Raw genomic sequence first — 13,700 nt, forward strand, 5'->3', positions numbered from 1 at the left:
ACAAATCTTTGATTTCTCTAGAAAAATACGTTCAGTGCTCAACAACGGTCAGAAAATGCAAGTGTCATTAGGAGGTACTAGCAAAGCAATATAAAGAAGGAAGGTATTGTATTTTATGTATTATATAGATATATATTATATATATAATTATATGTTTTATATATAACATAATTATATATATTAGATATATACTGTGTTTTTTATATATATATATACACTGTATTATATCCTCTGAGATTCTAGTCATTACATTTCAAAAAAGTTGTACCAATGTAGAACAGATAGTAAAGAAGATGAGGAAAGCCCTTGTATCACATCAGTGTGCTGTGAATATCATCGCTGTCCAATTCCCTGTGCAGTGAGGACTCTCAGTTTCACTTGAATACTTTCTCCTCTCTTTTTTCTGATTCTCAAGTCTTCTGCATCTAAGACATTTGATTAATTTACTTATTTTCCCTCAAGGCCTTAGTTTATCATTTCAGTTTGAGGTTCTGAGTTCTAGTCATCTTGCTTTGTTTCTTGGTATTTTCCACTGCTCAAGGCTATAGATTGCAGTGATCTGATATTGCCACCTTGATAAAAATCATGCTGTTAAAGCTAATTGTGTGGGAGGGAATGTCTTCTGTCTCCCTTTCCTCATTATGTTTACTCACTAAATAAGATAGTCTGCTGAAGACATTTTACCTGTTTATGTCCTTCTCATGGCAGAAACCAAAATCTGCAGTGCTTTGTCTTTTGGAAGACGTTCCTAGAAGTAACTGAAGTAATTTTATAACCCTCTTGCCTGTAGGCCTTGATGAGTTTCTACATCTATGAGCTCTCTTCTAGATATGGCAGATTTACCAATTTGTCACTTCTTAAAGCTGTTAGCAGCTGGACTGTCTTCACTGATTGAAGTCTGTTCCATGTGTTACGGTTTATACAGCTGAAAGTGGAACTTCAGGCATGCATATGCCTCTTGAGTTCAAAAATGCAATTCAGAAAATTTAGACACTTAAAAGTTATGGATGGTGTGAATTTTTACCCCTGAAGTTCCTGCATCATCTAGAGTTCTGCTAGTGTGAATGATCTGAGTTGCTAATGCAAGGCTCCAGTTGAGTCTTATGGTGCTTTCCTTGCATGTATAGCCTGTTGAGGATCCTGAAGTAGCTGAAGCCCTTAAAAAACCTGAACAAGTAAGTATAGTTTGAGCATGTTTGCAGCAGGAGGAAAGGACTAGGTTCAGCACAAAATGCAGAATCAAAGGCTACTTTAATTTGGAGATAGATGTGTTTCAATTCGTTATACCAAGTTCTGGGGCAGGCTATATGGCAGGTCGCAAGAACCTTCTGGTAAGAATGATGAGTTGTCTAGGCAGGCCACTGTAATAAAGTTCCAGTTGGCCTTTGAAAAGAAAATGACAGGGAACACACTGCAGGCTACCAGAACAATTTGATGACCTGCCTGTTATGCAAAGCACCTTGGGATAAAATCTCACAGGAAGTTGACAGTAATCCATGAGAATTTCCTTATGATCATATCTGGATACTGTTGGGATAGAACATTCACTCAGCAATTAGGTAGATCCATAGTATTGTCCTCTTACGGGATTAGGATCTATATTCTGTATATTTCTGAATATAATTCTAGCCATTACCTGGCAAAGCTGTGAGAGGCTAGGTCTGATGTTACTCTGCTTGTGCTAGATATCATGAGGAACAGTTCTACCTGTCATTCTTTGCCCAGGCTTTGCTCAAACTGATGCATTAAAACAGAGCTTATCAGTTCTTTATGAGGATATCAGGCAATAGTTGCTGGTCCCTGTATTTCTGTGACATGACTAATCTTACATATTCATTCAAAATATTAGAACATGAGAGCTTGGCTCAGGATAGAAGAAACTCTCATGAGCCGTCTGTTCAGATTAGAATCCCCATTTACACTTCATCTCCTTGAAAACATGCTTTTGGGGAAGCTAAACGAAACTGTGGAAATAAGGAAACTTAACTCTCCGATTATTTTTTCCTTTTTTAAAGAAAAGGAGATCATATCTTCCAGGATGAGAAAATGGTTGTGCTTTCCTCAAGAGTTGTAAGTAACCATTATTTAAAACTTAGCAACATATAATTTATCCATCACTTGGGCTTAATTTAACCTCTGCAGTAAAGCATTTGTGCACATATGTATGCATGGCTACCTATGATGGATGGCAAATTGAATGGCAAAATGACATGCCAAGACAGAACACATCAAATAGAAGAATAACATAATAGCTTTCTTCTCTTCAGGATTCTTTTTTGTGTATGGAGCTAAGGGATCTCAGATAGCCATAACTCAGTTATTTTTTTATAATTTTTTTTTAATGATTTTGCAACTTACACCAGTATAAGGAATAATTTGTGAAAGATGTCTGCTCTGATTGATCAGTGATGGAAAGTGCTGGTGTTTCTTAATTTCTTCAGTTCTAGATGTTGTCTTTCCATTTTCAGCACTGTATGTAATTTTGCTTGCCTTTTTCCCTGATCTTTTTAATGACGTTAATCTTTCTTGGAAGCAACCACAGAAAGTTACTTCTAGCAATGGTAACCAGAGAAATACTTAATTTTGGGTTACCAGAGAACTCATCCTCCATTTCTTATCTTTTACTTTTTCAGATTAAACTGGTAAAAACTACTTTAGCTCCAAGTGGAACAGCAGTTAATAACTGTAGATTTGGAGTTCTATAGTGTGGTTTCATTGGTGGCTGTTTTACTGATAAGTTTGGGTCTTTTGTGTTATACGCCCGTGGTGAATCAAATTCGGAAATCTGTTAGGTTGAAACATTTTTCTGTTTCACGTACAGTTGAATATTTCTACTTCATTATTTACTACTTCAATTTAAGAAGGTGTAGTTACAGTGTCCTAAAAATACCACCAAGGTATAAATGATAGGAAATTATTTTATTAAAAAAATTATTTCATAAAAATCAGAAAATAGGATTCTGTAGCACTAGTAGTAAAATTTATTTTTTTCCCCATATAAAGGCTCATTTATTTTTATAGCAATTTGATGACACATCTGCTTGCTTTATTCAGCTGAAAAGAAAATGTTGGTTCTTGGTGTTTAGTAAAATTGCTTTGTTAAATTATTTTCGAAATCGTTCAACTTTTAACAAATGACATTTGATACTAACATTGGAAAGCAATTTCAGCTAATTAAGTAGATCCTTCTATAAACCATTGGAACATTAAGATGACAAACTGTTCATTCAGGATTATTTTAATTGGTACAATTATTGTAATTTTGTTGCAATTATGTGTTGAGCTAAAACCTTTTGTTTAAATCATTTGAGGTTTTTTTGTTAATATACATAAGAAAGAAGAAAAGAAATAAAATAAAAACTGAAGATAAGCATTATCTGTCTACTTTTTCATTACAGTGCTTTAGACGAGTATCTATTAAATTATTCTTTTTTAAAAGTATGTTACATGATTTCAGCAAATCTCCAGCAATGTTAAAATTGAGCAAGATCATTTGAAATGTAACTTTTTGGAAGGTTATTATGTTAATTCCAGTTTTGACACTGTTTAAATACCTTTTAATAAAAAGGTTGAAATTAACTTTTGAGGGATTTGCAAGTTGTATAAAATCTATTGATGTATTAATTTAAGAAGTGTAGCTCTTCAGTGATTATAGAAATGAAAAAGCTGTGGAAGGTGCCACATTCATCACTCTGGTTATAATGTTCTCTGCAATCATCTTTTGCCCAGGCCAGGTTTAAATAAATCACTTCCTCTAAGCAGACAATTTAATATTCTTGTAGACCTCACAGTGAGGCATTGCTTCTAAATATTTAACCTGCTTTTTGTTTTCCAGTTTCCCTTTATTGCCTCCTACTTTAAGCGCAAGGCACATAAATTTATTATGTTTCCTACTGTGCTAATAGTGTGGTCTCAATGTTAAAAGGCAACATACTAGTTTGGGAGTAGGGGGTTGTTGCCCAACTGTCTACTAAGTAGACCTACATGAGGCAAGGCATAAAAGAGAAGTAAAATGAATACCAGAGGGCATGACAAGTAAGAAGGAAGTTCAGATGGAAAGGTATTGGGGATGGGGGGGAAGGCTTGAAACAAGAGCTAATCATAACAAGACAGAGGAATATTTGTAGCTTTTTTAGTTACCTTTGTAATATGGAGTTACAGTAATATTTCTGCAATATGTTCCAGGTAGGTTTAAATGCTTACAGTATAGTTAATGTGCATTAATGATGTCTCTCAAAAATGCACCTGGGCCTATTTCAAATCTCTTGAAGCGCTACTGGTTGATACTAGTTTAGGGTAGAACACAGAAACTTTGATTTTAGCAACACTATGAACAGTTTCAGGGAAGCAGACTTTAACCTCTGTAAGTCTATTCATGAGACTTGTGTGCTTCTGGGGAATTGATGAAATTCGGAAATAAAATTAGAGATGGTGGCTTTTTGTGTCTGCTGAATGTTTTTGTCAGAAGTAGAATATTTATTAAAAACCTGAGAATGAGGGAAAATATTGTCAAGTAAGATAATAAGCTGGAAATGTATCTCTTGGTTGCGTACTGCTAGTGGCCCATATCCTGGCTCTTACCCCACGATAAATGCGACACAATCTACCTCTGAGGAAAAAAAAAAGGAGATAAAATTCTTGCTTTATATTCAGAAAAGACCAGTGCCTCTTACTGCCATAAAAGCCTACCACTGAGCAGTAGCATACAGTATCAGATTCTTTTGGAAGCTGACGCTCTAGTATTCTTGCAACGACTTGCTCCTGTGTGCATACATGAAATTGTCTCATTAAGGTCAACTTTGTCATAAGAAGCTGCTTCAGAAAGCAAGATAAGGAATAGATCAGGTATTTCAAATGCTGTGTAAAGATAGTAATATGTCTTTGGTACTGGTTGACTTGAATTTTGGTTATTAACCTGTTAAAGCTAATGTAGTATAGCAGTTGTACCTTTTGTCTTCCATTTCTGTTTTGCATTTGCAACACAGATTAGTTTTGACTTACTCTGACAAGTAGAATTCATGCTTCTGTTAGTGAAGTGTTTTCCTTGGACTTTTGGAGAAGGCCCTGAGGTTTACCTGTTTGCCATAAAATACCACAGAAAAGAATCTTGTGCTGGAGACTTGAGTGAACCATGGTCATTTCTGATGCTAAAGGACCTGCAAATACATGCTGAATTTCTGAAGTCCTACAGATGCAAGTACTGAATAAAAGAATTTCTGCATATAGTCATAAAGTAGCTTTGTAACTGACGTTCAGTGATGAAATACCAAAACAGAATAATACAGTATTCTTATACTTCACTTGTGTGAGTGATCTTGTTGAGCTTGACAGTTAGTGGGACATAATTACATTATTGTTTACAAAGCACCCTTGAGCAGTCTTAGATTCTTCTGTGCTACTCTGTTTTGCTGCTTTTTCCATCTGTGTAATAAATAGCTTTTTTTTTTGTTTTTAATTCTTTTGCCTTCTGTAATGCAAATAGCACTGCAGAGCTGTGAAGGAATCCAAGCATTTGTAACTGTATTAACACTTTTTTTAATTATAAAGAATGCCAGTGTAGGGTGTATTCTGGAAAACTGCATTAAAAATAGGCCTTTTTAATATGGCTCAGTGACAGTACCTGATGCTGGGTGTGGGAGATTAGTTTAATAAATACCAATCTTTTAAGGATCAGAATGGTTTTTCTTTCTGAAATGATCGAAAGCAGGAACACTCAGAAGAAATGCTTTATCTGCTATAACTTGAATGCACAGAGTCAGTTTTGCAAAGCAAGCTTTCCTAGATACCTATGCTAATAGGAGTTTTTAGATAGTTGCTGCATCTGTTCAGTGAAGTCTCTACGGCTCAGTGTGCACTGAGGGGTTTCTAATTTTGTCTAGATAGACATATCAAACTATAGGTTTCTTTTCTTTGGTCTTTATTAAGATAAAACTTTGATTCCCTTATGTTTTAATATTGAGTGTGTGATGACTTTTTATTCCTGCCTTTATACGTGTGTACATAAGAAAATACTCTTTTTCAAATAATCTGTTGCAAATTTCAGTTTGAAACAGTATTTGCAGCATTATTCTTTACATATTGGTAGTGCTGCAAATTTTCTGGAGCGTTTTGTGTGAGAGCTTTTAGTCCAGAAAAAAATGCACCCTTATGCATGAAAGATGCATTGTCACTATACTGACAGACATGAGAAGAGTGAGATAAATAACTTCAGAGCAAAGCCTGTATTATTAATATTTGTCCCAGATTTTTAGTTTTCTGTTTCTCAGTATCAAACTCTTAGAAAATACGGTTTTGTGTAATTTTTAATGAGACATTATTTTTTTTAGCAACACTTTTGCCTTCAACTGTATGGAAAGAAAAAATTAAAAGGTGTGTGATATATAAAACATTCCTTTATGCTTATACCTTCTGTTGCTTTGTTATTTAATAACCATTAATTAGGTCTGTTGCTTTTTATGGAGTGCATAAGTTAAATGACTCTTGTCCACATAGTTACTTGCTCCTGTAAAACATATGAGGGGAAAAAAAGTATTTAGGTTTGCGAAGAGTAATTTGTAGAATTTCTTTGCTTTTTCATTCAAGGAGAGAGGTTTGGGAAGAGCAGGGAGAATGGCCCTTCAGAGTATGGAGGCTTGGAGAGAAGACTGCAGGGCAGGCTGCTCCATGAGAGAAGGCAAGCTGGGAGCTGAGGACAACAGCAAGACAGGCAGGGTGTTGTCCTTGCTAGCAAGGGGTGCATTTCTACAGCAGTCAAACAGGAAAATGAGAGCAGGTTTAGGGATAGCAAACAGCCTAGTAGTTTGCAGCCACAAGGCACGTTTTAGCTCAAGCCAGGAGCTCAAGTCAGTGAGTCGAGAGGCTGTACCCACAGTGAATGGATGAAGGTAGTTGATGCTACTGCCATTTTACCATCACCTCTATGAGTGATAAAGGACTGCATCATGTGGTGGCAACCATCTCCTGCAGTAGGTGGTGAGTAGGTAAGCTGTGTCATGTACAAGCATCTTCTAAACTGTGCTGGCAACATTTAGTGCTGGAGCCACTCTTGGACCATGGTGGTTATTTTCCAAGTCAGTCAGAGAGTGCAAGATGAACATAAACTGGAAAAAATTTAGAGCAAATTTACAGTCTCTTGAATGGAAGATAAGATGATGTGTATGTACTTATACTAAATTATTTTTATCTGAGGAAAAAGAACACAGAAATAATCCATCATTGTTGGAATATAACTTAATCCACACAGAAAGCAGGTTTTAATTTTAGCTACTCATGGAAAGGACATGTGCAGAATAGTAGAATGAATTTTTTAGGTTCTCTTCTGTCAATGTAATATTCTGTTTTGGGCTCATTCCTTTTAAATGCAAGTAGTTTTTCATGGAAACAGACACTCTGTAACACTGGCAGTTTTTGATGTTTCTGATTTAAGGAATAATTCTTCTCCCTCAGGAAAATCTAGCCCCAAAATGAGAATAGGGTGTTCACAGTGCTTATTTTTAGATCGACATGCTTATATTTTAGAAAAGTAGCTCCTAAAGTACTTTACATGCCAACCTTTTAATTTTTTATCTGAGAAGTACAGGCACATATGATTTTTGTGGCTCTTTGCCAAAAGATTATCATTTACATAAATATTTCTTTCAAAGGCGTAGTTTAAGACATTGAGCTCAGGAGGTTAGAATAGAGACTTCAATCTGCACACCAGCAGTGGGCTATTGGCTTCTGAACAGTAGCTTTGTTCATCGTATTCAGAACACTGTTCGCATTCAGACTTAAGTAGAGCTGGCATTAAAATTCAGCTAATTTGTTTCATGTGATTCATCAGCTGTGTGTTTTATTTAAATCTATGTCACATTCTCTTTTGGCTTTTTATTTTGTAAATTTAAGTGCTGAAGTAGGCCACTCTTTAACTCTTCAGTCCCTGACTTAAGAAGTGACTTAATTTTAATTATGCCTGTATTGAACACTTGTCTAGAATACTCACAGTAAATACATATAACTAAAGTGTGCATTCGTGGGTTTGGGGTTTTTTCACATTTCTGATGTTTGAATAAAATCATACACATTTGCAGTCAATTTAGTCACAGTTTTCTGTAAGACAAAATAAACCTAGGAGTTAGCTAAATATTAATGTGAAATGTAGAATTCTCAGATTCAATTGAATACACAAGTTTTACTTTGATCCTGCCAATGTTCGGGGTTTTTTTGTTTTGTTTATTTTTTTTTTCCATTCACTCCTTGAAATGAGGACTACTTTTAGCTCCTATTAGATTTCTTTAAGCAGTGGTGGCAAACAAACTGGTTTTGGTTTCTGTTCTTTGAAACTAACCTACTTCTGGGTGTCAAGTTTGTCTTCTTACAGAAGCACCGCCTTTTATTCTGTTAAGGCTGATGCCTGTGAAGCCTTAATAATTTCCCTAGAGTGGATAATCCCACTGCCATCCGGATGACATCTCATAATGATTTATAAGATCAGAACCTTTGTTAGAATAAGCCTTTATGCTTTATATTTGTTACATTTTCCAATGCTGTAGAAGTAACATCTCATTGTGAATAAAGTTACTCATAGATAATGCTAATGACAACATTGTATGGCAGTATCCTCCATCTGTTAGGTACATGGTCCATTTAGATATTTTCTGGTATAATTATAGGAATTTATTAATTCTACTTTTAGTATAGGACAAGACTGTCCTAAAAGATCAGATCAAAATATTAACACACAGTTAAGATATGTTTTTAATGTGGAAGAGTTGCACTTACTTCAAATATCTAGCCTCGATAACCATTGATCCTCAATTCTTTTCTTTCTTTTAACATTAAATGCTAAATATTCTGTGTAAATCTGAAAGTGTTGTCTCTGAAGTAATCCCATGGTACATAAAATCCTACTTTTTAAGGAGGATCTAAAAATAAAGATAAAAGATGGTTGCTTTCAAAACAAATTGTGAAACACGGTAAGATTGTTTAGCTAATGATGGACTTAGTTCATTAGCTGTATTAAAAATACAATTCAGTTACAACCAGAATTTTTTTTCTTTCTCTCCATGAACGCATCAGAGCGTATTTATTTAATGTAAGAGATTCTTGGTTGCACTTTGATACATTACTGAGTGTCCATGAGGGGCTCCTTCCTCCCTCCATCCGTGCGTCAGTGCAGTCCTTTCCCCCATGACAGCACTAGCAGCTGCTTTAATTATCCAGTAATCGGAGAAGACTCTTTGTGCTATGCTAACTTCTTAGCAAGTTACAGCAGCTCAAAGTGCAGTCAATGTGTCCATGCTGAGTCACCCCTTTCCACTTTTCATGGAACTGTGATCATAATGTGTCTTTGGGGAAGACCATTAATTAATTTTATATTTATATAAAGGTTTTGTTTTGTCTTGCTTTTCTCATAACACTTTTTTTATTTTGACTTTAAATACAGCATGGTTACTTCACTGGTATCCACTTAGAGTGCTGTCATGGTCACTTTATAGTCATTACTATAACCATGTCAACCATTCTTAGTGCATTCCTTCACTGTTCAAGTTTTTATTGTACTGGGTGTGAGAAACATTTTTTCATTTTAGTAATCTTTGATTTAGATTATTAATTTCTCATTTAGTATCAGGTGAGATACCAGTCATCATGATGTGAGGTGACATGTCAAATAATGTAGGTCCATTTGACCCAGTGTCAGTCTTCATCAGTTGCATTTGGTAGGAGCTTTTCATAAACTTCCACAAGGCTAACATTTAATCCTTTTCCTTGTTCCTTCCTACCACTCTCCTTTATTATATTTCTTACAAAAACCCCACCATTTCTTGACAATAGTATCAGCAGTCCCTTATATTGATCATGTCCCTTGTTTTTGTTGTTCTCTATTAGTGGCTTCTTGTCTCAGAAGGTGAATAACTTGGAAGCAGACAGTTGGTTTTCCACTTTTTACCATGAAATCACGCACACTTGTGTTCTAATGAATCTTTAAGATGCCTGAGTGTTCCTGTTACAAGAAGTGTTAGTTTAAGACTGAGATTTTTTAACATGGAATTTCTGGTTGGGGTATCAGAATTTGAATGGATGTTTGAAGTTAATGTTGACAGATGTTAACTTCCCCTTATAGAGATTTGATGTTGCTGATATATAAATTCTCAATCTGAATTCAGTCTTCGGGCTTCTTTGAGATTTCTCTGAAGCAGTCAGATCAGATTACTTATCAGTTTGAGGTTTTTTGCATGTTAAAAAGTGTTACGTTGTTCTTTCTGCAGACAGTGCAGCTCATTATGGGTTCTGTTCGTTTTCTAGAGAACAGAGAATGGATGCAAGTGGGCTAGTATTTCACCCTTCAGTATCACTATGCAAATGGAAGTCATACTCTAATAAATCTCATTTGCTATATGTAATTTTTTCCCCAGAATTTCAAAGAATATCCCTACAACTAAAGATGTTGAACCTCTACTTGAAATTGATGGAGATATACGGAACTTTGAAGTGTTTTTATCTTCACGAACACCTGTTCTTGTGGCACGTGATGTAAGAACATTTTTGCCATGTACTGTAAACTTAGATCCCAAGCTACGAGAAATTATTGCAGGTGAGTACCCTCTCAAATAAATGGGAAATGACATTATTATTTCTTTTCATTTTAGGTAGAGCTACTTTGCATGTTACACAGAATCCTGATTTGTTGATCAAATCAGTCCGGTGGATTGTCTGATTTTACTTCAGTAACAGGCCATTCAGTTTCACTTAGTAGCTTTGCTGTAAAGGCCAGATCATACTTAGACTAAAGCTTCTCTTTTGGAGCAGGAATTCATTCTTTTTGATTTGAAGACTGCTTTAGCAGAAGGAGGAAACCAACACACATTTTAATAGTACAGATGCAAGTTGGCTTCCAGATCTTTGTTTACAGTTTTGAATAGCACCCATAAGATCCTGTAGAACCAAAGCCAGTGAAACAAAGTGGAACATCTCCATTTGGATGTTTATCCTACTAGATACCCATGCAGTTGGTACCTGTGAGTTACTTTTTCACCTGCTATAGTATTATATTTAGATTCATCCTAGCGTGAGTGTTTTTTTTATTGTGCAGTGATTGTTACACAGTTCTCTGTACTTGCTTGTATTCTCAAAAAATGCAGTTTCAGCTATATGCTGTTCTGCAGAAAAACACTTTGCTCGGCAATAAATATTCTGAGCACTCCCTGCTATTGTGGATTGATGTGATGCATGCTGTGGCACTTCTTAGGGATTGCAGTTGCCTCTAGAGTAAGGGTAAAGCATCCTAACATTTCTGCCTGTTAAGAGATGCTAAAGCTATGAAGAAAGACGGAATTTAAAATAGGATTCTTATGAGTCAAGTCAGTATTCTAGGTGGGAACTGAAGTATGGAATTAATGATTCTTTTTGCTTGTCTTTTCTGTCATGACACTTTTCTTCAGTCCTCAGCTGGAATCTGTTTTGTTATTTTATTCAACTTCCTTCTCTGCACTTGATAACTACCGTGGGGTAGCCTGACTGCACTCAAAAACTCTGTCTTGTTAATCTCTACAGAAACAGTACAGATCTGACTAGCACATCAGAGACAAACTTAGCATGATGTATTCCTGCATTTCCTCCCATTTGGGCTGGGATTTGTAACATGTTCTCTCTGAGAGAGGATGTTTAGGGGTGTTTAATATGCTACGTAAATTTATGCTATAAATTGTTCTCAGTCTCCTAAAGCCTTCTGTGTAGATGTGATCCTCAAGAGAAATCAACAAACGGCATTTGACGTTCTACTTGATGAGTTCTGATTGGAGTTAAATACACAAAAGTGTGCTGCAATGAATTGGCAAACAAATCAAAACTTTTTCAAATACTTAAGCAAAATTCTTTCTCTTTTACCTTTCTTACTTTTCAGATGTTCGTGCTGCAAGAGATCAAATGAATATTGGAGGACTTCCTTATCCCACATTGCCTTTACACGAGACACCTGCTAGAGCAACCTCTCTGTTCAGTCAGCCTTCCTCAGCTTGCTCTTCTACAACCTCTTTCAATGGACCTTTCAATAGTGGAGTTTTATCACCTCAACCTCACAGCAGTTACTATAGCGGTATGACGGGACCTCAGCATCCATTTTACAATCGGGTAAATAATCGAGAACCAATTAACATTCTTTTGATTTAATCTGGTAATACTGCAGATGTCATCTATAAAATAGTAAAAGACACATGCAGGTTTTATTTAGGCATGGAGAAAAGTCCAAAAGTTGGTAAATTTCACAGTACTGTAGTCTGGGGGAGAAATGTGGTGAACTGCACCAGCAAACAAATTACCATGGGGAAAAAAGGTCAGATCATTTTGAGACTCTGCTCACTTGAGGATATAGCAGGTTGGGGTTTTTTCTTTCAATTTTTGTGAGGTGAACTGTGCTCAGTTGTTCACATATTTGCTCACAGACATTGGAAGGGATCCCGCCTTTTTTCTTGGTGACTTTGGTTAAAACACACAGAAACTTAAGTGGGGGCCTACATCACAAGAATGTATGTCTGTCTTCCCTTTTGAGTCTTTTTAAAGTTATTCTGGGATCTTTTCCCTGAACCAATATTGCACTAGTTTAAAGGAATTAACAAAAATTGCATTAAAAGTACATTTCTGAGCTATTTGTGAGCCTCTGAAAACAAAGTCCTGGACATGGCTCCCTTGAAAATTCTGTGTAATCGGATTGAGTCTAAACTTTCTATTTTTGTGGGATATATGCAGTATTTTTACACTTTATTTTTTACTTTTCTTCTGCAGTCCAATCGGGGGGGAAAAAAGTAGGAATCTGATAAAAGCCGTAGCTTACTTCTGTGTACGGGAAGTGGTCTCAACTTCAAGTAGATTTAACCATAGGTATATGTTTAAGTTAATAAGCTGGAAAGAAAACGGAGTTATTCCTAAATCAGTGTTTGTTAACCAAGGCAGAAAAGAGTACACATAGCACAACGCTTTCTAAGCCATCTGTTCTAAAATTATTCTTCTGTACCTTCAATATAGTGATAATATACTGTTTTGTTGAAAATAACTTTGAGACATACACTTTGTAGTCCAACACAGATAAATGCTTGCCACACAAATCTTTATGCTGATACTAGCTCAGATTTGTTAAAGTAGGTGTTATACAGAATGCAGGTACTGTGTGGCAGCTCTGGTTTTGTGCCTGTGTTACTGTACATGACAAGTATGGGGTGATACATTGTTGAAACTTGCATAGGTTTTTGGCTCTAATAAGCATTACAGAAGCAGTTATTGGTGAGTCATAAGCTGTTCTTCCAATCAAGTTGTTTGTACCAAGTGCATACACAAGCTTACAGGCATGCTTTCTTTTTTGCCTGATGAAGACTAAAATACTTCTGGTTTGGCCTTTGTCTTCGAAATTTTATACTGCCCTTCTAAGGTATAATTGGTTGTAGTGTTTCACACTTTAAAATACGGACAAAGAGCTGTATTCACTACCTTGGAGTCATAAAGGTACGGTCATGACTGTCACATACTAAGTGATGAAAACTACATAACAGTAGGAAATTCAGACTGAAAGGCTGTTTCCTTCAGTGGTATTTATAAAAAGAACAGCAACTGAAGAGTAGGTTCTCCCCAGTAGAAGTTTCTGGGAGAGGTATTGTTGGTCATATACCTGTATGACACAGCATAATAGGTTCAAATGCTTCTGTGGAAATGCCTGAGGTCTTATGCAAAAA

At 35.9% G+C, this 13,700-nt stretch overlaps 1 protein-coding gene across 6 annotated transcripts in view; it reads left to right on the plus strand.

The window, feature by feature from the left end:
* Nucleotides 1-13,700, plus strand: part of KIDINS220 (kinase D interacting substrate 220) — a 77,517-nt gene that overhangs the window by 44,991 nt on the left and 18,826 nt on the right. For all 6 annotated transcript variants that reach the window (XM_061354610.1, XM_061354618.1, XM_061354628.1 and 3 more), the window contains exons 23-24: nt 10,395-10,573; nt 11,882-12,108. In XM_061354610.1, coding sequence (XP_061210594.1) covers nt 10,395-10,573; nt 11,882-12,108 — 406 coding nt within the window. The remainder of the gene's footprint in view (nt 1-10,394; nt 10,574-11,881; nt 12,109-13,700) is intronic.

The sequence above is a fragment of the Neopsephotus bourkii genome, unplaced genomic scaffold (genome assembly GCF_033783945.1).
Source record: "Neopsephotus bourkii isolate Nb327-2 ecotype Australia unplaced genomic scaffold, CSIRO-AGI_Nbou_v1 NB_74, whole genome shotgun sequence".
Lineage (NCBI taxonomy): Eukaryota > Metazoa > Chordata > Aves > Psittaciformes > Psittacidae > Neopsephotus > Neopsephotus bourkii.